This window comes from Cyclopterus lumpus, chromosome 2 (genome assembly GCF_009769545.1).
Source record: "Cyclopterus lumpus isolate fCycLum1 chromosome 2, fCycLum1.pri, whole genome shotgun sequence".
NCBI classification, from domain to species: domain Eukaryota; kingdom Metazoa; phylum Chordata; class Actinopteri; order Perciformes; family Cyclopteridae; genus Cyclopterus; species Cyclopterus lumpus.
In genome coordinates, this window is record NC_046967.1 from 6304306 (window position 1) to 6331384 (window position 27079).

At 44.2% G+C, this 27079-nt stretch overlaps 1 protein-coding gene across 4 annotated transcripts in view; it reads left to right on the plus strand.

Annotated features, from left to right (window-relative positions):
- LOC117740932 (beta-1,3-galactosyltransferase 1-like) overlaps window positions 1-27079 on the plus strand; it is a 115124-nt gene that overhangs the window by 65623 nt on the left and 22422 nt on the right. For 3 of the 4 annotated variants that reach the window (XM_034547625.1, XM_034547617.1, XM_034547604.1), the window contains one exon: window positions 24101-26520. In XM_034547625.1, the coding sequence (XP_034403516.1) occupies window positions 24363-25340 (978 nt within the window). In that variant the 5' untranslated portion in view covers window positions 24101-24362 and the 3' untranslated portion in view covers window positions 25341-26520. Of the gene's footprint in view, window positions 1-24100; window positions 26521-27079 lie in introns of those variants that run through there. The other variant, XR_004610654.1, reaches the window with a different exon arrangement.

A 27079-nucleotide genomic window follows, 5' to 3' on the forward strand; every position in this document is an offset into this window, starting at 1 on the left:
CCTTACATCCACTTTTGTTGTCTCTTTCTCTCCATCCTTTCCTTTCGTGATTCCCTTCATAACATATATTTAGCGTTATTCAAATGATACATCTCCCACGAACCGCTGACGGATGGCAAAGTTGTAACTTCATACATCTCCGCTGTTTAGAAGCAGGAGGAAGTGGAACATAATTGCAGAGCTCCCGCTACAATAGACTGTCATTTTGCGTTTTCGCTGCATGAAAGTGAATAACAATTATTTGTACATGTTTGCCTGTAATAGACACACACAGCTGAAAAAAACAAATATTCAGCATGTGAAAAGTTTCCCCAATCCTGTTTCTGTGTCTCTCACACTGCTTCGCTAACACTGGCGTGGGTGTGTGTTTGTGTTGGAGGCTCCGTCACCCCGTGTGGCTCGCCGTCCCCGTCGGCCTCTCGCGTATTCTCTTTGATGCCACCAATATGTCACCGTTAGTCCACACTGTTCAAAGAGCACCAATTCGGCAGCTAATGAGTCAAACTCACAGCAGTCGGGTATATAACGAGCATAGGTAATAGCAGTAAATATTAGAGACTAAATGAGATGCATATTTAAAAGCTCTGATTGGCTCATTTGGTGTCAGTGAAAGTTGGCATCAGTGACCAAGTACCTGTTGAGGTAGGATTGACTTACCCCGTCAGATCCTTGTTTAGCGCAATATTATCGTAACCGAAAGAAATGATGGACCAAACTGTGAAAATATGAATATAATAAACCATTCAATTTAGACTCAAGGATGAACTGCATAGATGTTGTTGGTCAAAGAGGTCAACGTCATCTATTCATATGCTAATTATGTAAATTTCACACAAACGTCTACTAGGAGGCCTACAACCACAAGGCGCAGTCCTAGTTTGCAGTTGGATTCATTGCGCTGCGGCTTTTCCCCGTATTATATCTCACTTTCTTTTATGTCCACTGGGCCGTTGCTTTCTGAACAGACTGCTGACCTTTACTCCCAACTACAACTATTGTAGTGTGGAGTTCTAATGCAATGTGGCCCAAGTCTCTTCAATGCCATAATAGACCCCTTGAGGGAAACAATGCACCTGGAAAACTACCGACTAGGAACCGGGGAGAAAGTCAACTCCAATTTGAACGTAAAAATACGTCTTTAAAATGTATTAGGTCCCACGAATGTCAGTGCTGCAGAGCAGCCCCACTGGCCACACACAGAGCCTTCATGAGGTAACAGTTCACAGGACGTCAGCTGGGTATTTTTTTCTTGAAACTCGCCGGCTGCACGGCTGGAAAAATATCAAGAATAATTGGCCATTAGTGTATTTGCGGTAAAAGAGCATAATCAAAAGCTTTTAAAGCAACACTGTTGTTTGCCTGCACACGGGTGTACATTCCTCCATATCGTGTTTGTGTGTATGTTTGAGGAAACGGCATTAGAGTCATTACTTCGCCGCGGGTTACTGACGGGGCATTAGGCTCTCCTGCAGCGGGGGCCTGTGAAGTTGCATTCATTATGGCATCTCAGTTCAGATCCGGGCCATGATTTGCTCGCCTTTTGGGCGGCTCCTGGTTATCGGCGATTTCGGCACACGAAGAATCAGCTGAACAAATCTCATTAAGGGAGAAGACGAATTTAGAGAGGAGGCGAGATCAAACTGTAGGAGGTAAATATTGGCAGTAAGGCAGCGAACCGAAACCAAAACCACGTTGCTGATACTCTTTGTTACTCTTTGTGACTCGCAGCTTGACTTGGTTCTCTTACATTTAAATTTCACCCACTGCATCAGTGTTGCACACGGCACACTAGGGCTGGAACTGTTCTGTATGATCTTGTTTCAAATAATAGTTTCCCCAAGTATATTTCTAGTTGAAACCAGTCATGGGGTTTAACTTCCTATATTTATAGATATAGTTGAGATCATCATGATTTCTGATAGAAGTGTTATTGCCTCTGCATGACTCTCGACATGGCGACAGCTAGGGCTGCTCAATTATGGCCAAAATCATAATCCCGATTATTTTGATCAATATTCAGATCCCGATTATTTATCACGATTATTCATTAATTTTAGGAACAACATCTTTTCATTGCGCTTTAACGTTTAAATGAACAAGAACACTGCTTCCACTTCCATTGTTGTGTTACATTCTGGCTAGTATGCACTAGCGTTAGCTTTAGCCTTAACACATTCGTCATACTGTGGTTTGTGGTGATTTTTTAGGTGGTCAAACAAGTTCGTTGAACTTTTTTTGAGGCTGCCCCCATCTCGTTCTCGCCCTTGTGGTTGGCTGACTGTCGACCTGTGTCTTATTAAGACCCAAAGTCTTATTTTGAAGTTACGATATCGATGTTTGTGATGTGTTTTCCGCACTTATGTTACGCTGTTACCTTTTACTTAGTTTGCATACTTATTTCAAGCACGACCATGTGTTTCCTAAACTTACCTTTGAGGTGTTCTTGCTTGAACCTAATTGCGGTCGTTTGACGTAACAACGTGCCGTAGAATGACTCGCAAAAGTCTAAAATGTGTTATCGCGACACTTGGAATGTCTTTAAAATGTCACGCTATTGCCATATTGGCGTCTTGTAGTGACCATATTTGGCTGGCGGTGGAGTGAAGTAGAAGTATACGGCACTGGTAGCGACCTGACGATCACAAATTAGCCCCGCCCTAAAGCATATACTGCTTTGTGGTCTATTGACTCTAAATGGGACCATAATTACTAAATGAACATCATGCTGTCTTGAAGGAACGTTGCAACTAGCAATGCAGACCGTAAACTCATGTTTAGAGGAGTCATTCAGTCAAGAGAATGCAGGTTTTAAGACACTTCCGCCTTGGCTTCACTCTTCAGAACCGAAGGTTGCCTCCTGGGCATTACCAAGAGCCAAATGACACTCTCCATGCCCGTGCCAAACCCCCCATGCAGTTTGCCTCTGGAAAGATGCCAAATGTGACTAAATTTGGAGCACTGGCCTTACAGCCAGCCCTCCACTTTCGTGGGTTGGAACACATAGCCGGCGTTTCAATACGGGACATTCAGAGACACCACAGTATTGAGAGAAAAACATGTATTTTCCATCTCATCTTCTCTTGCCATACTTTTTATCGTGTAATTAAACATGATTGCACATTCAGAGCTTGATGGGTCTTGCTAATTGGTCCCACATTAGAAACCATAATTACCACTGTGGCCGCAGGATAATGCGTTTTGCATCTCTGTTGTCACTCATTTTCTGTTAGAGGAAGCATTCAACATCAACAACCACTGTGGTGTCTTTGAGTGCTAGTAGAAAAGATACTTAGTTGCTCGTTAATTCAGGTTGCAAAGGTTTCCTTTAAATCAGAGCGGCATGGATTCATAGTGCATGGATCCATAGTGCATGGATTCATAGAGCATGGATTCATAGTGCATGGATTCATAGTGCATGAATTCATAGAGCATGGATTCATAGTGCATGGATTCATAGAGCATGGATTCATAGTGCATGGATTCATAGTGCATGAATTCATAGAGCATGGATTCATAGTGCATGGATTCATAGTGCATGGATTCATAGAGCATGGATTCATAGTGCATGGATTCATAGAGCATAGATTCATAGTGCATGGATTCATAGAGCATGGATTCATAGTACATGGGTTCATAGAGCATGGATTCATAGTGCATGGGTTCATAGAGCATGGATTCATAGTGCATGGATTCATAGTGCATGGATTCATAGTGCATGGATTCATAGTGCATGGATTCATAGAGCATGGATTCATAGTACATGGGTTCATAGTGCATGGGTTCATAGTGCATGGGTTCATAGTGCATGGATTCATAGTGCATGGATTCATAGGGAGATACGTGTGTGTTTAAAAAAGGGTGTTGAATGGCTGAATCGGAGAATGGATGAATCCCTTCGCATGTTATCTGGAATGTCCACGGCTTAACATCCAGACGATGAAGACGAGCACAGTCCTGCTCTTCGTGACAGGGTTGAGAGTGTGTGACGAGTTAGGATTCAACACATGTGGACAATCATCTGCAAAACTCTTCATTGGTTCATGTGCAACAGCTGCACGTACTGCTCCGGAAGCACAAGTAACAGAGAGACTGACTTATTGGCTTGTTTTCTACCTGACCGTTGTTACTGTTCGAGAGCTAATGCAGCAGTGTGGGCAGGGCAACTGCTTCAATTAGTTCACGTTCAAGTGAACTGAATGGGGGGTGAATGTAGTGTGATTCCCTCACAGGAATCACACTACATTTAAACCTGTACATAGAGGAATCATAGGTAAATAAGTTATGAAGATCATATATGTTAAGTGAAGCCATGAGGGTGGCTTGACAAATACATGTACAAACATGAACAGTCCAATACATTCAAAAAACATTTTTTTTTTATGCTTGTATATATGAAAAGTATCTTCGAAGGTGGAACCAGAGAAGGCGAAGCTATCTTTAATAAATGCAAAGCAAACCCATGATTTGCACCAAACAGCGTCTGGAAATATATTAATCTGAAGAGCTGCAGAACAACAGACCAAAATGTGATATATTCCAGCTGAGATTGTTGGCTGTGACAGATTGTGATTCTGTAAGTTTGAGAGGACCTTGTTATTTTTACTCGTGCTCTCTGTTGAACCCCAAGTTCTAAATGATTTTACTCCCTAAAAGGACTACAGTTAGAATGATTTACTACTCATTCTGAAAGGCCCTGAACATAAATAAGAAAGGAAAGACTTCCTTGGCAATTGATTCTTTTTAAAATTATTTTCTCTTAACGACATCCAATTTAGATTTTGCACCACCGGGTCGGGGGCGAAGTCTGAATGCTTAGCAACTCTTTGTTTGAGGGAAAGCATCTTTCAATCCATAAAACGTACAGTTCAAAGATCATCACTCGGGCTCCATTCGAAGGTGGAACCAGAGAAGGCGAAGCTATTTTTAATAAATGCAAAGCAAACCCATGATTTGCACCAAACAGCGTCTGGAAATATATTAATCTAAAGAGCTGCAGAACAACAGACCAAAATGTGATATATTCCAGCTGAGATTGTTGGTTGTGACGGATTGTTACATCACTGTTAAGAGAAAATAACACCGAAGGACAAACAGTTTTTTTTTTTTTTTTAGCTCTGCTGTTTCTTAACAAATTTTTGTACACATTAATTAGCCACTGCAGTTGCACCCAATTTTAACAAAATGTGTCTGTACACCGATGTGAGGAAGGGGGAAAAAACCTCTTAAATACAGATAATAAGCTTATCCCCGCTCACCCAGGACAGCCGATTTACAGCGAGAGCAGGTTTAGGATGACAAAAGGGTCCATTTGGTTGGTGACGAATTATTCTGAACGTAAAGGTTTTCTAGTTGCATTCACACTTCCAATGTGCCAATGTTTACAGAGGAGCTGCACACGTTAACGTGTTCGTCTGGTCTCATTGTGGTCCGATCCAGTGGCCCATGCCATGCCGCTATCCCCCACACGGCCGTAGCTGTCATATTTGTTGACGCTACTTTGAGGCTTTTGTCATATGGAAGTGGGCGTGGTTTTATTTTTAAGCCCCACATTGTGCAGCGGGTGGACTCAGACCTTATGTTCATAAGACCTGCTTTCGCTCCATCCTCCTGCTTTCTCCATCGACCCAATTTCCACATGGGGATCATTAAAGTTTCATCTTGTATTTTAATCTCAAAGCCAAGTCGGGAAGAGAGGGAGAGAGAAAGCAAGACAACAGAACTGAGAACTGTTCATCACACCTGACATCTCGTGCTGTGCACCATTTGACGCTGCAGGCGTGAAACTCTGCTTTGTGTATTCGTACATAACGTACATTTATTAAGATAAATTAAATTCAGAATACAAGCAAGTATTACAAAAATCAAGATATCTATATTATATATTAGGGCTGTGTATTGGCAGGAATCTGGCAATATCGAATCATGATCCAGGGGTATTGATATTACAATACAGTAAGCAAGGTGATGTATTAATCTAAATTTAGGACAACTATCATAGTATAGTTATCTTATTTCATGATTTATGACAGTGGGGATCTGCATTTGCCTTCATAACTGTCCTAGCACTAGTTTGCTGCCGTCCGCCACAAATCAAGCATTTGCACGTAAACTATTCCAACTATTCCAACGTAAAATACGCATGACAAATAATCCATGAACTCGCTAACAGTGCACAAACGGTACATTGTGCTGTCTCAAATATACAAATGAAAAGAATGTTTGGGACTTGTGCTGTTAATAAGATTTGACCCCGAGATTTTCCAGGACGTTCTGTATTCATGTCGTACAGATTTATTCAGTCAGGAAGTCTGTTTGAGATCAAGAGAGACCTGAGAACTGATTACATGTCTACGAAGCACTAGATGAGTCGCACGTCGCAATTATCACACACTGACACTCTAATTAAAACAAATAGTATTAATGATATCAGCAGTTAAAGCCCCGTCACGCCAGAACGAGATATCATGAACCTTAAACCTGCATTCTTACTAATGGACAGCAGGGGGAGACTCCCGGTTGTATAGAAGTCTATGATGAAATGACTCTACTTCTCTCTTGATTTATTCCCTCAGTAAACATTGTAAACATGAGTTTATGGTCTCAATAATAATTTAGAATGTTCAGGGCTTGAATTCTTCTTCTTTCCAACCAATACCTCCTCAAACAATATCTGAACTAGCCCTCTTATTTTATATTGTCTCATCTAATTGTCTAATCAGTAGTTTCATTTCACCAAAGCTGTCATTAAGAACTGAAATGTAATGACAGTCACATTCTGCTCTCCTGTTGATCAAACTCACGCCTGAATGCAGAGCACAGATTCCATCTCCACAACCTTTATGATCCTCACCACAGGTTCATCTATTAATTCCTCACTTAATTACAATGAGACGTCACAATGAGCAGTGTAGCGAAATAGCACTTAGCCTAATTAAACTGATGGAGAGATGATCTGTAAAGTCTCATACTGTGTTTTAATTAAATCATTTAATGGAAGCCATGCAGGCCTGCTTACTGAATGGTAACAAATAAAGCCCTACAGCTTTTAGTGTTAGTCAATGTTGTCTTTATTGTCGCGGTGCTCCGATAAGACACAATTATAAAAGACTAAATGATATGATAGAGTCGCATTAGATCTTACGTATTTCATGATTTGTTTTTTACAACTGTAGCACATGATTGTATTTATATTATATTTGTGCGCTAAGTGCACTAACACCATGTGTAACCTTGAGCTCTCTCTAAAAAGAGCTCAAGGTTATATGAGTCAAGCCCCAAAAGAAAAGAGAGAAATAATGGACCCGTATGGGAGAGTCCACCTTTGTACTTCATGTGAGTGCTTTTACTTACTTGTTCATATAGATTAATATTTTTTGGACAGGTTTGTCCTCTCAGGCAAATTTTGAAATTTGTGATTCTGGGCTATACAAAATAAACTGAATTTAATTGAATTTAATTGTACATTTTGTCCGACCCAGTACATGTTCTAACTGTTTCTGACTATTTATTCCATCACAAACTAGCAACAACATTTTTTTTTACAAAATCAATCGGATAAAGTGCCTCATCGAGGACGGACCCGTCAAGTTCAACATCGACGCTGGCTCGGCATGGCCGCTGTTACGCAACCAAGATTCTGATCCCGGCAGCTCTCAGACAACCTCTCTTCAAGGGCAGAGGCAGTATAATGAATGTGCTGCAAGAGTCTGTGTGTGTGTGTGTGTGTGTGTGTGTGTGGTGTGTGTGTGTGTGTGTGTGTGTGTGTGTGTGTGTGTGTGTGTGTGTGTGTGTGTGTGTGTGGGTGGGTGTGGGTGTGTGTGTGTGTGGGTGGGTGGGTGGGTGTGGGTGGGTGGGGGGGTGGTGGTGGTGGTGGTGATGTCAGTGAATAACATCTACACCACCCTAGCTCCGCCCCCCGCCTCCTGACCCGAGCAGACAGAGCTAGACTGAATGAGGTACAAGGGCATAACACATCCAATTCCAACTGAATTTAAACTTTTGTACAAACTAAACAAGTGGTCTTCACAGGGCGACTGTGGCTCAGTGGGGAGCAGGGTCGTCCTTCAATCAGAGGATCGGTGGTTTGATCCCCGGCTCCTCTAGCCCAAGACGCTTAACCCCCAAATGTCTCCCGTAGCTGTGTCTACGGTGTATGAATGTTAGTTACTACTGATGGACCGGTGGAACCTTAGCCCCTCCCATCAGGGTATGAATGGGGGTGAATGATGTTAAAGCACTTTGAGTGGTCGGAAGACCAGAAAAGCGTTATATAAGTACAGATCCACAGTGTCCAGTGAGTTGTCAGGGCAACGGTTTCACTCACAGTGAGTGCTTCATTTAAATGGATTCCGCAATCGTCGGTGCGGCGCGAGAAGGACAATGAGTCTTCGTCCTCTCTCTCTTCGTGGACTCCTGCCTTCGTCGTCCTCGATGGATTTATCACAGCGGGATAAAGGAAACGCACAGATCTGACAGCAGCAGATGTACAGGACCGGAGGATGCATGGAAACAGATTGGTTTGGAACAAGGCTCAACCAAATGGCTTTTCTTTGTTGGGCTGACCCAGAGGGAAACCCCCGCAAGAGTGTCCTCTATTTGTGGTCTTAAGTCCTCTAGAAAGTTGATAATTCCCTATAGAATGATATGTGTGTTAGGCTCCCAGTGACCAGAGTGACATGGCTCTCTCCGTCCTCCAGCTCTCTGGGCGAGTGTGTGTAATTTATGAGGCGTGTGTTTTTGTACCTGGAGGGAAGCCAAGAACTCGGAAAAGAGTCCGGAAGAGCAAACAAAGTTGTGTTCAGAACCCGGTGATGGAAGATGCCGGCTTCCACTCTGCCTCAAAGTCGTTTTTGGGGTATGTGTACTGTATATACTAGGCGTAACGGTCGTAGTGTGTAAAAGCTGACTTCCAGTGAATCACTCATGAAAATCAATGTCATTATATGTCAAACTTAATAATTAAGAATACAGTTCCAAAGACCAACCTTTTCACTTCAAAATAATGGCAGACTTTAAAATGTCAAATGTGAGCTGTGTTCACATTTATCACCGCTGTGCTCTACTGCAAAGGGAGAAATCAAACTGTTATGTCTTTCTAAAGAATCTTATATAGCAGCATTGCCCACATACATTAAGATATTATGAAAGCTATATCACCCAGCCATAGCTCCTGGCTGCCTTGAGTTGCAGTCACAATGGCCGCCGCTGCAGGGCCTTCCTCCTGGGCAAAGAGGTGTTGGTGTTTCTCTTCACTTCTGATACATAAAAGTGAGAAATGAGTCTCAATCTATCGATCACAGAATGATTAGCCGCGTCGAGTCGCCGACACAGAGGGATCGGTCTCATCAGAGATGCTGTGAGGAGTAGCCGCGCTTTCATCCGTCACTTTGCCCCATCGATGGGGCACGAACCAGGAGAGAGCCGAAGGAGGCTACCTTTGATGGAGGCCATTTTGTAGTTGGTAAAAGAAAGGCCAGAGGAGCGAGGGGAGAAAAACAAGCAGACTGGGGAGGAGGAGGCTAGAAGCCATCGGTTTCTCTGTCAGTCAGGGATGCCTTTGTTCATTTGTTGTTTAATGTGCTTTGATTTAAGCTCATGATATGTAATTAAGTACAAACTGTGCTTTTCATGAGTCGTTTCCTCATCGCTCGTTCGCCTGTGGATGTGTTGGAGAGGAGATTTAGGAAGAACGGAGCAAAATACAAGTAAACACACACACACACACACACACACACACACGCACACAAGGGGGAGGGGGTAAATAGATCCTTCCTAACGGCTAATCGTGCAGACGGATCTCCCGTCAGACATCCATCACAACCGGTGAGACCGCTACTGGATCACTTCCTGTCATCACTGACACTGAAAGGAAACAACACACGCACACACATTTTTGCGAGGCGCTGCTCCGACTTTATTTCTCCTTCTCTTTGCTGAAGGGATCACGTAAAAATGTCTTTTCACTTTTCCATCCCATCCATCCATTTTCAATACCGCTTATCCTCATTAGGGTCGCGGGGGCGCTGGAGCCTATCCCAGCTGACATAGGGCGAAGGCAGGGGACACCCTGGACAGGCCGCCAGTCCATCGAGGGCACATGTAGGGACATACAACCATTCACTCTCACATTCACACCTATGGGCAATTTAGAGATCAATTAACCTGCAGCATGTCTTTGGACTGTGGGAGGAAGCCGGAGAGCCCGGAGAGAACCCACGCTGCCACGGGGAGAACATGCAAACTCCACACAGAAGGACCGCTCCGACCGGGAATTGAACCCACGGCCCTCTTGCTGTGAGGAGACAGTGCTAGCCACTACACCACCATGCAGCCCCAGTCTTTTCACTTTTCTCAGATATTATTTCATGTCGAATGCCAGACGGTGGCAATATCAGGCGGCTATAGATTACTTTTTGAAACGTTGTATTCCACTGAGAATAACCTTAACCTTAAGTGAGCATTTGCTGCTAACCCGCCTCGCCTTCATCAGCAGGCGGAGCTCAGCTTGGATCTTTATTTATCTTTTGGGGGTCAGTGGGAATATTCAACGCCCCCCCCCGTTCCCCACACTGATAATGTGTACGCCGTCCCTCAGCAGGCTGGTGAGGACACTGACTGGGTTCACTGAATGTCTCTTTAATCCCAATTGGAGAAACACTTACGTTGTCTAATGGCTGTTTTAGCTACAAAGTCTAAAACTTGAAGCCTCTGCAAAATAACGCTTGATCCACGACCCCATTAGACCAGAGCAGTAAAAATGGTACTAATGAGGTTACTCCGCCCCGCATCTCTACCGTTTTAATGTCCGTCCCCCCCCTCCCCTCTCTCTCTCTTTTATCCCCTCCCCTTTTTGTCACGACTCTGTCGAAGCCTCTGGCCCGGAGAGGGAAATGCGTGGAAAGCTCTCATTAAAGCGGCGTGTCCCTCGGCCTGTATCCACACCAGTTACCCTCGTTCCGGTCCTTCAGCGGAATAATTTAAATATTCATCCAAAGAAACTCCCCACTGCCGTGGGAGATGCATATCATTTTCCTTCTTTAAAGATTCCTCATGCGATTGGAACTTTTTACGCCCTTTTTCTATTTCTCAAGTCAATACATCTTTTCTTTTTTTCTTTTAATCAGTTGTTTTTCTTGTGAATTCTTTCACACAGAATGTGAATATTACGCAGAAAAAAAAGCGGCGTGTTTTATGTATAAAACAGCTACCGATAGAGGTTTCTAGTCCGATCCAAGGCGACAAGCTTTATTCCTCCAGATCCACCCCTTCTGTTCTCACCTTTCACAATAAAAACCTTAGAAATACAATATTTGTATGTGATTAAATAAATAAATAAACATACTGTAGATGCTCCGCCCACGCTCAAGTATCCCTCCTCGACTCTTAAACACAAATTTATTCACAAACATACACAGACACAGACATAGACTCACACACACACACACACACACATATTATACATAATCCCTCTGATCTCAATGTTTCCAGAGGGCTGCTCCGACACAAACAAAAGCACAGTTTAAGGTTAATATCGCTTCTCTAAATACTCCTCCAGCCAATAATGATTGGTGTGTCAGAGGTTAAAAGTTCAATATGTGTGTGTGTGTGTGTGTGTGTGTGTGGTGGGGGGTTTAAGCCAAACTCCGTCTGACAGTACAATGAAAACTAGAGTGTGTCAGGGTTTTAGGTGGAAGCCAAACGACAAGTATCACCCCCACACACACATTTGTCACATAAATTTAAAAAAAAGAAATCTTCTCAAAGACCTCCTCCCGTCTCATCCCCCGTGATGCTGAAGCTTAGCGAGTCCGACAGGTGGAATCATTTATTTACCGAGGGCTCACCGAGCAACGCGACTTCTGACCAGAACTCACGCTGGCTGGAGATAACGGCCTTGCCTCGGAGGGCTCCTCGGCATCCGGACCGCGGGGTTATCACACACACACACACACACACACACACACACACACACACACACACACACACACACACACACACACACTGTGTGCGCGCGTGTGCGTGCGTGCAGGGAGAAAGGAGCGTCCGTCCATTAATATATTTATCTCCCTTCTCTAACATCCACTGGCATCCATTTGTCTGGATCATTATATATTTTGTAGTCGTAGAAGTTATTAATCTTAGCTCACATTTATGCAAATGAGCCTGTTGCCTTGTGTTTTCACCAGCTGGATTTACTGTTTTGTTATTATTGAAATTGGTTGCCACAGATTTCTAAATAGTATATTATCGTGGGATTTTTAAAAAGTATCAGGGACATCTTATTTCAAATGACAAGAATCTAATTAATCAACCTGTCGTCTGCCAAATGCTAGAAAACATCTCGATTTAACATTTCACAAGTGTGTCGAAAGTATTGGAAGATTACAACATGTCTTATATAAGAGACATGAGGAGCAGAAGACACATTTACATCCATGGAATCAACAGGAAGCCACATGTCGCAGACTGTCCATAAAACCAGTTTAAAAGTGAGCAAACTGGAACGGACCAGGCTGCTCTGGTTCACGGTCGACAGAAACCAACGCAAAGGAAACTTCTGCAATGTGCAACAACAAACAGGTCCTTCACCCAGGAGACCATTTTCTTGAAAGATTGAGATATCGTTTAGCTTTTTGAAATAGAAAATAAATTGTGAAAACTGCTTATCACCCATTTCTTGTAACTTGGTTCGATCCCGAACCCCAAAATATTCTGTTTACTCATACCAAGGGACCACAACTTCCACTCAGGGTTCCACCCTTATTGCACAAAGCCATTAAACCGTGAACCTTGAATAGAGATCTTTATAACGAAGAAGAATCCGACGTCTCCGCTTGACCAACGAGTGAAACCATCAATGGACGGGCTGATCGTCGTAGCTCGAGTGGGCTGTTCTAGTTCAACCAGGTTCAAATCTTTTCTCTTCAGAAATGATCTGTACGATTGCATTACGATTGAAATTAGCTGTCCGATTGCATTACGACAATTTCAAAAGAATTCAAGTCAAACTTTCATGAATTTAATATCAATATTTTAAGCCTATCGACTTAATATTTCTCTCGGATCGGCAGAAAAAAAGAAGTGAGTCCAGCTCTCGACTCGATGAGTCAAATACCTGCTGCACATTTCATCAGCAGCTCCAGCTGCAGCTTGTCAGAATGAAGGTGGCTTCCACGTTCAGTGTTACATACATATTTCAGTTGTTCTTTAATTGTCGCTAAGTGCATTTATATTTTGTATTATTTCCGCTTTTCTTACCAAAAAACTATTTTATGCACAAAACACATTTACGAGCACTGTGGTCAAAGCAAAGCGAGCCCACACCAGTCACTGATTGATATAGGAATGTACCGATGAATAGGAATATGATTTTCTTTTAAGGAATAAGATCCATGCAGAAAAAGCTTGAGTAGCTTGTACATCTTGTTTTAATTCAGTTTTAAAGGATCTAAGAGTTGGGTAAACTAAATTGTGGCACTCTTGTATGTCACAAAAAGCTTTTATTGAAAGCAATCAGAAGTAATTCCACATCAATCATTGCTGATTATGTTATGTTCTTGTTTGAGAGAAACTGCTGTTAACTCTGTAACTCTTGTTTTCACTTAAGAAGTTACAATGAATACAAATGATTATCTCAGAAAGCAATTTACATATAGGAATATACCTATTCATATTGAATGTGATCTATGCAGAGAAAGCACTGGGTAACTTGCACATCTTGTCTTTGATCATTATACAATATTTTTTATTTTCTTGCACACTAATTCAGTTTGAATAACATACTGTTAAATGGGGAAATGTACCAGTAAGTGGTAGCAATGTTCCTAACTTCAATTTTAACATTTGAAGATTTCAAGAATGTAATGCAAATGATATGTCAAGCAAGATTAAGTCCAATCTTTTTTTAAATTGATTTTATTATTGCTATTGTCTTCCAGTAAAACAAACTGAACAATAAACTGTGAAGTGATATGTACTTATTTTAGAAATAAAAACAAATATTTTATATTGTAATGCAATTGATTCAAATGAAAGAAGGTACGACCCATTTGGGGTTGTGTGCGGTTCCTATATCAATGTTCCTATATCATCAAAGGGGGACTCGACAGAAAAGGTTTGGGAACCACTGGTATAAGTGAATGTCTGAAAATACAGGTGATAGTATTCATTCTTACCTGTGTTTACACTGACGGTAATTAAACCTGGACACGCGTGTGTGTGTGTGTGTGTGTGTGTGTGTGTGTTTATTCCTTTTTTTCACATGGAGAGACAGTTCAGGTTATCTGCAGGAAGCACATGTTACATAACACCTGTGAGTGTGTCTGCCTGCACTGTCTCTGCATCGTCTCTGTAACCCCCCTCCCCCCTCCAGCATCACTGTTGCCTGGAGTCGCCGGTGTTATCTAGACAGGTGCAGTTGTCTGCCCCCTCCTATATAATGGGATGTGTTCAGCCTGCCAGCATTGAGATGGTGTTCCTGATACCCTTCCCCCCCCCCACCCCACACACACACGCACACACACACACACACTATGTTAGGGCTACTGCTGATCCTCTGTCTGCAGCAGCTCCCTTCCAGGTGTTTACTCTGGTCAATTAGAGGATTTTGTGTGTGTGTGTGTGTGTGTGTGTGTGTGTGTGTGTGTGTGTGTGTTTCCTTTCAGACGTCCATGAGTAGACTAGTTGCCTTATATAAGAGCTTTACTTGGGAGGTTTTCCTGAAGTGTGGCAAATCTTTGCTTTACAAACTGGACTATTTGTGGTTTATTCGCTTCATTCGCACTAGACACGCCGGAGAGGGGGCGTGGCTTATCTCCGTTATCATTTCCACCATCCACCATGGAAGAAATAAACAATATTTCTGCTTTTTACTTGTTATGGGCATCCCACAAATGTCGGAAACATCTAACGCCGTGTTTGGAACATCACCCGTAGGCTCACACAGCTCGGTGAATTTCACCGACTCCGTCTGAATGACTGCTGTTTCCAGCGCTACTAGAGTAGCAGCAGCCAGTTAGATTCAACAACGGCACGACGTCAGTGATGACGGGCGGAGCATCTCAACGCTGATTGGCTTTCACAACTCAGCGTCGGGCGAATCTTTCGCCAAAGTTTAACAAATTCAACTTTCAATTCGCGCCGCTTGCCGTAAATTTGCTTCATTCGCATCCATTTGCGTCATTGACTTGCATTGACTTTGCATGAAAATGTGCAACTCTTTCGGTGTGAACATAAGGAGGCCAGCACAGTATTGTGCCCAGTTTTGTAATCCAGCCCCGAACTGCAGTGTTTTATTGGAAAAATCCCCTGAGGGAGGATGATATTTGTATTTATCATGCATCCAGTCGTGTGCGTGTTTCTGTTTCTGTCCGTCTGTCCACGGCTACACGAGCAGGCTGCTGGACCCGCCAGCCTTCACCACCGTGTGCTCAGTTCCACAGTGAACTGCAGTCCAGCTGCACGTTACAGCCGTGGCCATGACCGTCACACCTGGCTGAGATCTGTGCTCTCTTCTAGTTTTATTTCAATATGATGTTTTGTTAAATTACTTTAAAAAAGCAAAATTACAGCATAATTCCGGAATTTCTTTGGGGAAAACGCCTCAAATATGGAGTGCGACGTACTTAAAAGTGATGTCATTTAATCAACTAAGTGCTGAAAATACCATCACTTATGTCTATCTCTAGCTCCCATTACGAGCTGGAGTGCCACTTTCTTTTTCGATTGGTGGCTGCCTCTTTTCTTTGGAGTGAAATGTGAATGCCGTACTTCCCATGCAATTCACTTCAATTTAGTGTCTGGTAGATTGGGGCATTTATGTCCCCATCGAAACTGCTGCCATTCGGCCACAGAGCATGATGGGAGAAAAGGTGATCGCTCAGAATGGTGAACGTTAAGGATATCTGAATATTTCAAGCCGCATGTTTATCTTTTTACCAGTCTGTTATTCACTGTCACTCACTTGTTATTTATGTTCACTCTGTGTGTGTGTGTGTGTGTGTGTGTTTGTGTGTGTGTTTGTATGTGTGGTTTAGATCTGGTGCGTTCAATGGAAGTCCTCAGGAGATTTCACTCACAGTATTATGGAAGTCTGAGTCATTGTTCTGCTGATGGATGTAACAAAAGGAAAATAAAATTATGGAGAAACCCCGAGAGACCCTCCAGAGCCGGATCGATAGCCGAGAATTTACAAGCCCATCAGAGACTCATCGCCACTGCTGCCACGGCTTTTAGTATTGGAGGCGCGTGTATACACTTTTTATAGGCTGAAGGTCGATGTTGAAGTGGAAGGGGAGGCGGTGGGGAGGTGTTTAAATGAAAACAGTGGACTCAAGAGAAGGGTCTGAGAGGCAGGTGCTGTATCGATTGCCTTCTTGGTTTGTTTTTCAGTCTTCGACAAAAGGTTTCCGTGCATGTTTTGATACACCAAGGAGACCCAGTTTACAGATCATCTGATTTGACTGAATGTAAAATCTTAACAAGAACAGATAGACAATTGATTAATCCCCTTAAATCACAAGGAATAATTGAGATGAAGACAGACAGATTTGCCTTATTTACACAAATGAGAATCTGCTGCCGAGCCTCAGAAAGGGAAGACGGTGTTGCTGGAGTCCATTGTGGGTAGATGGATGTGTTTTACCGCATGTGGAAAATGACCCGTTATGAACAGCAGACCCAAGAGGAGACAGCGGTTTCAAAGTGTTGACATTATTGCCGTTTTATGGTCTGTGTGATAACTTATCAAAGTAGCCAGGATGTCCGTTTGAGGCCTTGTCAGTTGGGTTATATTTGATTGTTAGACTCTTTTCATGACTTTGGACAGTTTCGTAGAATACATTGTCGGACTGCCAGACTGCTCTAAACTCTGAACGTTCCAATATTCCAAAACCCCAATATAACCCAAAAATGTCCCACTGGACCGGAAGCTCATTTGTCCGACAGCAAACAAACATTTTTCTGAAGGTCCATTGCGGGTCATGCCTTTGCCATGGGAGGAAAAAAGAAAATATTGCGACTGAGAAAGTCCCATGAGGTTATTCTGCATAATAATTAGACATGTGCTTCTCTTAGTTGCACAAGAGTTCTTATATTTTTGGAACAATGGGCCTTCAGAACGATGGTTTTCAGGATAATGGGCTGTTAGACCAATAAACTTTCAGTCCAATGGGATATTTTTTTGGCATTCATGGTTTATAATAATAAGCTGTCAGAATATCAGCATGGCACCTTGAATGTAGAAAGATAGCATAAACGTCAGGGTTCAGTTCTGTAGTGCATTGTATCTTGAATATGATAAAGCAAACTTCATCCACAGTGCCAATACAAATGCATATAATAAGAAAGATAAGAACAAAAACAAAATGCGTTAATGGGCCCACAGTTAGCCAATGAAAGACAAATGTATGGTAGTTAATGTTGAAGGCTGAAAAGAAGGGGACTAAGTACTGATCCTTGTGGTACTCCACAGGTCCGGCTGAATTGAGTAGCTGTTTGTTTAAATAAGACTGGCTATTTAAATAGTTTTTCCATTGATTCATTTTATTTAGCTGTTTTGGAAAAGCTGTTGGGGAAAGCATCGATGCAAACAGCACCAGCAGTCCGTGAAAACGCCACTCGGCGCTAGCATCCTGTGGCGGATCGGCGTGTTGCAAAAAGGTCAATAATATAATTTTCCACATCTTTATCACCGACATCTTGAGCAAAGCACTTAGGATTGAATTGCTCCACCGTGGACGTTAGTGCTGCAAGTGTACGACTGAGGCCATTGCCGAGAGTGCACTCTCAGCACAACCGTGCTCTGGATAATGTAAAAGTTTAAAAGAAAGCGAACATCGCCTCCCTCCGGGCGCTTGCGCTCTCCAGTGGCTACAGCTGATACGTTTCATCAATACTATAAATCTCAGACTTTTACAGCTAGATCTTTTGAAGGTTATTACCACCGTATCCTGCTTCCCTCTCTTTCCCTTCATCAGCACCTTCACAGAAACACCTCGCCTTGTTTCCTCGTTAGCGTTGCGTTTGTCCTCCCCTGCTGTTATCGCTAAATGTTTAATTTTTGGTGGCGCTGAGTCTAACTCAGTGGCATTACCATAACTCCAGCTTCTACCCCTCCCTCCCCGACCCCATAGAGCAGCGGCTAGCTTGAATATTGCATAACAGCAATGTCACCTCAGTTGGAGAGCAAAATGTATTACCTGCATGAATCAAGTTGTCATTTCCAATTTATGGGGGAAGCTTGGTATTCAGAGCACATGTCTGGATGTAGCTGTAGCTGTTTGCCTCTCCGAAGCCACCCCACCCCTTTAGCAGCAGCAAGTGCTGTTTCCCATTGTGGTCAGTGACCCTGCAAAAAGAAGAAAAAAAATGCGCACCGCGCTCATTTTTCTTGAGAAAACACGGACTGTGTAATTATAAAAAATGCAGCTGCACCAAAAGAATAACCCTGTGCCTCTCGCCACTCATCCACCAGCTTGTTTAGACCTAAGCGGAGCCTTGTCTGATAAGTTCAGAGCTAACGGCGACCATCATAACCTCCGAGGCGAGGACCCATACGCCCAAGCACGGTTTTTGGGCTCAAGTCGGCACTGAAGTGGGGACGGAGCGCCAGGCTTCTGTACGGAGGCCAAATCTGTTGGCCGCTATCGATATCTTATTTCCTCTGTCACTCCTAAGCTGCTTTGCATTCAGAGGCTTTGCGCTAAGCCCGGAGTGTTCCGCCTTGTGGCCTGTAATACTGACTACACGGCCGGCTGTGCTGCTCCACAACAATCACTGAGTCCTTTATTATCCAGGAAACAAAAGCAGCGCCAGTGCCACACTGGGAGCTTCCCAGCCCTGACATTTTAATTGTGCGCCTCTAATATTAGGCGGGATGCTAACCAATTTGACCGCTGCTGTTAAATTCCACCCGCATTATTCCTCCTTTTGAATGTTTAGAAGCCGACATAATGGGTTTCTGACTTGGCAGAAGATTGGAGGGAAAGAGGATCAAACGCCCAAACAGAAGACAGTCTTTTTTTTGTGGCTGACAATTATAAACCTCCTGTTGAGCTTATCACACATTCAGCAGCAGGAGCTTGAGATAAGGTGCCGAGTTACGGGCTGTGGACAAGCTTGTGTGTCAGCATCCGCCGGAAAGGTTCGCTCAAGTGTTTGTGTGCGTCTTCGTTTGTTTAAAAAATTTCTACTTCGTACACTTTAAATGCACGAAAAAGGGCCCTCAAATGTAGTCTAAATTCCCAAAGCGCAGTTGCACATTATTCACATCTTGGAGACATTCATATGCAGCTCTCGCTGGCCTTGGAGTCTGTTGTTTGGGTGTTTGAGGGCAAAGTGTTTGAGTCTCTTCCTCCAGGGAAGCATCTGTTTGTTCAGTGATCATAAACCATACGCAGGCACTCTAAGACGATGTCAAACACCCTAGAGTCAAAGAGGCAAGTGTGTTTATAAATAGGATTTAGTCCTGAGCAGCATTTTATTTCCTCCCTCAGACATAAAAAGCTTATATTTTGTTGTTGTTATCATTATCCACTATTACTGAATAATATTCACACGTAACGCCCCGCTTTCAAATGCTATTACCACCTCAGCACGTTAAGAATCTCCACACAAAATGTTCGGACAGCTTTCCTGAAATCAGCCGTCTCAGGAAGAAAAAAAACCTGCGAGTGACGGGCGCCTGCTTCCTGTTCACCTCTGCCAATCATTAAATCTGTTGTGGAGGCAGCGAGCTCCGAGTATGATTTATTCATCTTTGGATGTGTCCGCCCTCCACGCTCACCTCTCACGCACACACTTCCTTTGAATGTAACAAAGAGCAGCAGACATCACAGTCTATTAAACCGCTTTGTTTTATTTTTCTGTAACTCCCTCCCTCGCTGACTATAGGTACAGTCCCCCCCCCCCCCCCCACCACAACCACAACCCCAGGCGAGGTCACTCGACGCTGCACTAATGACTGCAATCAATTATCTGGTGCAACATTAAACAGGACTGAAGCTCCCACATCTCTGCAGCCTCCCAGCTCGTAGAGGTCACCTGATTGCACAGTTCCGTGTCCAAAGCGCTGCATAATATTAACATCTGTCCTTGACTTCTTTTAGGTATGATAATAACAAGGTGCTACAAACTCCAGCTCTTGGAGCATTTCAAATGGTGATATAATGAATGAATAGTGGACAGTATGAAAGCTGCAGTGAGTACTTATTTCTGCTAGTTATCTGCAATTGCACATATTAAAGATCGATTAACTCGCCATTCCAGGGTTCAATGATCACTTATTGTCATTATGCAACACAGGGATGCACAACGGAATTCAGTTGTAGCTCATTTGTAACACAAAGAACAAAAGCAAAACAGCAGTACATTCCTGTGGTACATTTTTGGTATTGTTGAGGAATGTTAATAGAAGCAACCAAAACAATTTTCTGGGAAGATAATAAGGCCGACATCTTCACATAAATAATTCAAGATTAGGAAAAACAATCAAATCACTTAGAGTTTGAGCACCAAGCATCATAATGTAAACACACCCGGAGTTCTGTGATTGACAGGTGTCTGTCTTTATGTCACTTAAGGTCACTTCCGTTCACTGGTTGCAAAACAACGGTCAAATAGACAAACTCGAGGCTTCATAACGTCAGTCCACAAACCAATGGCTGACGAGTGACCCCGATGATGTCATAGTGATGTCATCAGGGTGGGAGACTGAACATCTTCAACAGATTGCGTGCGTTGCAACGTGGAGTTTGAGCAACATTGGCATTAACCGGGAAGGCAGCAAGACACCCTCAAGCTGTAATGTGGGAATCATAGGATCTAACTTTTTTGGGCCTTATGTTTTCGGGTTGTCTGTCTGTACGTATGGACTACAACATTCCATTCTCATAATATCTCAGGAACGCATGGAGAGAATACTTTCCTCAAACGTCCACTTGGACTCAGGGATGAGCTGGTGGTGTGTTGTGTCTCCTCCTTTGGGCCATAACTCAAGAACATTTCACACAAATGTCTACTAGAAGAAAATGAAGAAGTGACATAATTTCACATGGATGTGAACTGTCGTTCCATAACTCGTCTGTTGCATGTCCTCCAAATGTATGGAAGTGCAATGCTAAGTCGCCGGAGTACCAGAGCTCAGTGTGAGGCCGCTAAATCGACTTCCTTTACATTCAAAACACTTAAGGCTGACTGCATTTCTCCCCCACCGTTTCTTGCTACCCTCTCCCTCTCCCCCCTATGACCTGTCACTGTGCTGCCATGACAACCAGTTCAGATCTGCAGATCATTAGCAGTCAGCCCTTTTTAATTATTGTGCTGTGATACCTTATTTTACTGATGGAATTTTTTTGGAGTTATTCCATTGCCGTATTTTACTGCCCTTTTATCAGCAGAGCTGTCGTGGTAATGATCTACAGTAGTAGTACTAGCAGTAGTATTTAAATGTGGTTCTGTATCAGAGGCGTAGCCACAAACGAGCCTTCGAAATCTTAAGCTGGCACACCCGGCATCATCATAAAAATTGTATGAGCAGCAGAGCTTTCCATAAGCGACAGCTGCCGGCCAAACAGCCGACGACTCATGGAACTCCAGTACTTCTTCTATTATTGATTTCTGACATAAAACAGTTCTGATTAACAAGCTGCGATTCGCCAAAGTGCGTACGTTTACTTCAAACCGATGTGAGCGTGAGACCGAGATGAGATCGTCTGTCTATACATTTGCAAAATAATTGATGACAAGACACAGTGAGAATTGCATTGATTGGGTACATCCTCATTAGAAGAGCGACTGGGGGAAACACAGCTAGCAGCAGCTTGATGATTGAGCAAAGCGCTGCATTCCCCTTGAACACCACACACAGATGTTTAGGGTTATCTTTATTTAAACTGTGCTTTTTACAGCAGAGAAAATAGTGTTTTAATATAAAAAATTGTTTTATGGACCTTCCCAAACAATCCATACTATATGTGTTTCCACAGCATACATGTTATCCGTGGTTTACTTTATTGATATCCTGTCATTGAGTCATCTTCTCCTGCTTTGTGCGTAACAGTTCATTCTTAAAATCATGCCGGTTTACCGCCCATGTGGAGTTTATTAATAGAGAAGAAAAGGGAGTGAAAAAAATAGTAATAAAGAAAGTTTTGTGATTCTACAAACATATTAAATATCACCTAAATTCATATTCCTGGCTACGTGGTATTACATCAACGTCACAAGCAAACAGGGGTGTAAACAAATGCATAATTTCTGTTGAATTCTTTTATTCCTGTCACACAATTTGTCGCAGATGTCACATCACTTCCAGAGCTGTAACTCGTTCAAAAGGACGTCTCTCACACACACACACACACACACACAAAATCAAATGGTGACAGTACACCTGAATAGGACACCTGAGCTGGACTCCTGAGCAGGACACCTGAATAGGACACCTGAGCAGGACACCTGAATAGGACACCTGAGCTGGACTCCTGAGCAGGACACCTGAATAGGACACCTGAGCAGGACACCTGAATAGGAACACCTGAGCTGGACACCTGAATAGGAACACCTGAGCTGGACTCCTGAGCAGGACACCTGAATAGGACACCTGAACAGGACACCTGAATAGGACACCTGAACAGGACACCTGAATAGGACACCTGAGCAGTACACCTGAATAGGACACCTGAACAAAATAACTTGAAGAAGCCAAAGTACTTGCAAGTAATTGCAATTCAGCTGTTTACTGTGTAGTTCTACTTGTGAGAACACGCCTGCTGCAATATCGGCCGAGCGAGGTCAAGGAAAGTGGACGGTGATTTAGTGATCCTGTCGGAGAGAGTGAGGGAAGAGGAGGAGCGTAGACTGAATAGCTGTGGGGAGACTGATTGGCGATAGGAGCTGTCAATAAGTTAGAGGCCAGCTGTGAGGAGGGGAAAGGAAACGAGGCAGGGAGTGTGGGAAACTTGAATCGAGAAGTCCCGCAGACCAAAGCAAAAAAAAAAAAAGTAAAAAAAGCCAGAAGGATAGAGAGAGAAGAAGATAGCGGGGAGGAGGAGGTGGTGAGACTGATAAAAATGGATGAAGCACTCGTCGGAGTGGAGAAGGAGGGAGAGATCGAGAGGACGGAGGTGAGGAAAAGCAGCCGTGATGAGATGGATTCTACCGGACCATGAGATTGATGACTTTGCTTGAGAAAGAGAAGGAGACGGAAGAGATAGTAGCGACGGGGAGTGGGAAGCACTGATGAAAAGAACCGACAGAAGTCTGGAGTCTGATATAAAGAATGAGCCGGCTTTATCTTCCATCTTAAAACAGAGCACATGCAGCATCTTAGCGCATTTCACTATCTCTAATAGGATCTAACCTACTTTCCTTTTTTGGGTTCGTCAGTCATGCGAGAAACAAAATCCCCAGAGTAAAAAAAAAAAAAAAAGAGAGATCATGTCTGAAGAACATAAAAGTCTGTTTGTAAAGAAGGATTAGTTTGACACCGCCGTTAAATAACATGAATACAGGAAGCACGCGTAACAGCATAATAAAGCCGTGTTTTAGAGCTGGAATTCATCCGCTCATGAGCCGCCAAGCATGGCCAATTAGAGCGGCTGTGCTGAAGGTTGGTCCAGCTAACAAAGAAGATGGGAGGAAGTGGATGTTAATCTTTTCATATGAGAATGGTTCACTTTCACCTTGTCCACCTCGATCCCTCTCCGTCTCACCCCTCCTCCTCTTCTCAGACTGCCGGAGTGGCTCTGATTGGCCGGCCCGTGTCTGATCCTGGGGGGGATAAGAGGGAGATAAACAGTGTTTGCAAACAGAAAGTGGTCGGACCCGAAGATGAGAGAGCTTCCTGGGATATGCACTTTCCTCCGACCACAGAGCTGTTATCGGAGGCACTGATTGAATGATGGGGTAACTGGTGGTGGCGGCCGCCTGGCCATAACCTATGTAACGGGCTGTAATGAATACGGAGCAAAACATGTGTCACATGCCGCTATAAATGCCTCTTCATGGAAATGAGATGCACTTTTAGTCAGCATATGCTTGTCACGCCACTTTCATTCTGCAGTTATGATTTACATCTGTTGTCTCGTCTTTTTCTTTTTTCCAGACGCCGCCACCAAGAGCTAAAAGCATCCCGGGCGAGCTGCAATGGGACACGGTGAGGCGCCGGCCACGAGAAGACGTCTCCGCAGTGCTTCCTTTCAGTCGCACCGACGCTAGACGGCGGAGAACCCCTTCATCTTGAGGTTAATGTGTGCTGCGTCGCGGAGGCAGCCTCCAGCTGCGCCGCCAGGTCCGAGACAACCCATGGAGGCGTGGCCTCGACGTTTCCAACACTGCTGCCGCTAACGCCAGCCGAGTGAACAGCAATGCCTTCTAAGGTCTCCTGCTTATACTTGCTGACCGTGGTTTGCTGGGCCAGCGCTCTGTGGTACCTGAGTGTGTCCCGCCCCTCCTCCTCCGACGTGGGCCAGCTGACCATCCCCATACGTAAATCGCCCAAAAACACCACCTTCAGCAATATCCGCACGCGCTCGCTCAACCCGCACGACTTCGGCTACCTCATAAACGAGGCCAAGAAATGCGAAGCGGAGCCCCCCTTCCTCGTCATCCTGATTAGCACCACCCACAAGGAGTTCGACGCCCGCCAGGCCATCCGGGAGACATGGGGCGACGAGAGCACGTTCCCGGACGTGCGCGTGATCACGCTCTTCCTGCTGGGCCGCAGCACCGACGTCGTCCTCAACCAGATGGTGGAGCAGGAGAGTCAGATCTTTCATGACGTTGTGGTGGAGGACTTCATCGACTCATACCACAACCTGACGCTCAAGACGCTGATGGGCCTGCGCTGGGTGGCGACGTTTTGCCCCAAGGCCCAGTATGTCCTCAAGACGGACAGTGATATCTTTGTCAACATGGAGAACCTCATCTTCAACCTCCTGAAGCCCGCCACCAAGTCCAGGAGGAGGTACTTTACGGGCTACGTGATCAACGGCGGGCCAATCAGAGACATGCGCAGCAAGTGGTACATGCCGAGGGATCTGTACCCCGATAGCAAGTACCCACCCTTCTGCTCCGGTACCGGCTACGTCTTCTCGGCCGACGTGGCCGAGCTCATATACCAGACTTCTTTACACACCCGGCTGCTGCACCTGGAGGACGTGTACGTCGGCGTGTGCCTCCGCAAGCTGGGCATTCACCCATTCCAGAACAGCGGCTTCAATCACTGGAAGATGGCCTACAGCCTCTGCCGCTACCGCCGGGTGGTCACCGTCCACCAGATCTCCCCGGAGGAGATGCACCGCATCTGGAACGACATGACCAGCAAGAAGCACCTGAAATGTTAGCAGTCGTTTAGCACTTTAAACCGAGCAGCGCTGAGTGGAAGGATCGGTTCTGACGAAGCATCCGTGGGTTTAGCAAGGAATCTCTATAGTGCAAGGCCTAAGGAATAAATCTCTATAGTACAAGGCCTAAGGAATCTCTATAGTGCAAGGCCTAAGGAATAAATCTCTATAGTACAAGGCCTAAGGAATCTCTATAGTGCAAGGCCTAATGAAACTCTACAGGGCAAGGCCTAAGGAATCTCTATAGTGCAAGGCCTAAGGAATCTCTATAGGACAAGGCCTAAGGAATCTCTATAGTGCAAGGCCTAAGGAATGAATCTCTATAGGGCAATGCCTAAGGAATCTCTATAGGACAAGGCCTAAGGAATCTCTATAGTGCAAGGCCTAAGGAATGAATCTCTATAGGGCAATGCCTAAGGAATCTCTATAGTGCAAGGCCTAAGGAATCTCCATAGTGCAAGGCCTAAGGAATGAATCTCTATAGTGCAAGGCCTAAGCAAACTTGTATTTTATGTCCTTTCTCACTCCAAGATGTCCCAGAGCGCCAACTCACAAAACAGCCACAAAGTTAGAAACACGTTTCCCCCCCAAAAAGTGCAAAATGTTCAGGTGGTTGGGTGTCATTGCCAGCAGGAAAACACATGACAGGAAGCTCAGAGGCTCGTGTTTGAGTCTTCGTTTCAAAAGGACACAAACTGTCCACCATTGGTAAACTGCAGATTACACAAACACACGTTTCTCCTCTAATCATGAATGTCCCTCGTGTTACTTTCAGCTTTCCGAGCGAGGTGCAAATGTGGGATTATTGAGTCTGGCACTGCAGCGGCCGTCATCACCGGGAGGACACAGTCGGTGAGTTTTACAGTGAGAATAGAAGCAGAGGAGCATTAATGACCATGGTATTCTTTTCAGAATCAGACATATTTTCTTACAACGGAGCCGCCGATCTTCGTACGCACCGATTCCGCCGACTCGCATTCCAAAGCGAATGTCATTTCTGTTAACGTGTAACGTGCCGTTATTTGTGCCAGGCAGTGCTGTGAGCAGACTATTATATTTTCTATTACTTGAACATGAAACAGGTGTACTATTCACGCAGTGAGGACGAACATGTAACACTTGTGAGTGCTTTCTTCTTTTCAATAACTCAAGGTTAAATAAAGCGCTTTTTGTAAGACTTGATCTTGTGTTTATTACTGAGAAACAATGCCACATTGTGATTCTGCTGCGTTTGTTACGCACCGCCTGTGAATGAACACGCTGATAAGGGGAAACCGGATTACACCTCCGAGGGGCTCCGGTGTGACTGCTGGAGAAACACCAGCCGTCGAAACGGAAGCATCTCATTAGGGCTGTTCGTCACGCCAGCTGTGCTCCGTCTGAAGCAGGTCGCAGCGGGCAGGACTAACGGGAAGCTGGCTGCTCTTCTCCATGCAGGTGTGTGTGTGTGTGTGTGTGTGTGTGTGTGTGTGTGTGTATATAAATGAAGCATCTGTGTAATTGGCAGCTAATTGGCTGTTTTCAAAAAAGTCTGAAAAAGCGGAATTACTATATTATTAACATGCATACAACCTTAAAAGTGCGTGCTCCATATTTTCTATTTTCTTTTTATTAGTTTTTGTTTCTCTCCCGGGGAGAGCTCTGCGCCTGGCAGCAGCGTCTCCTCCTCGTTGGAGGCTCGCTGCTCTGCCGGCCCCCTGCTTGGAGCCAACACCAACACCACGCTGCTGTAGACCCAG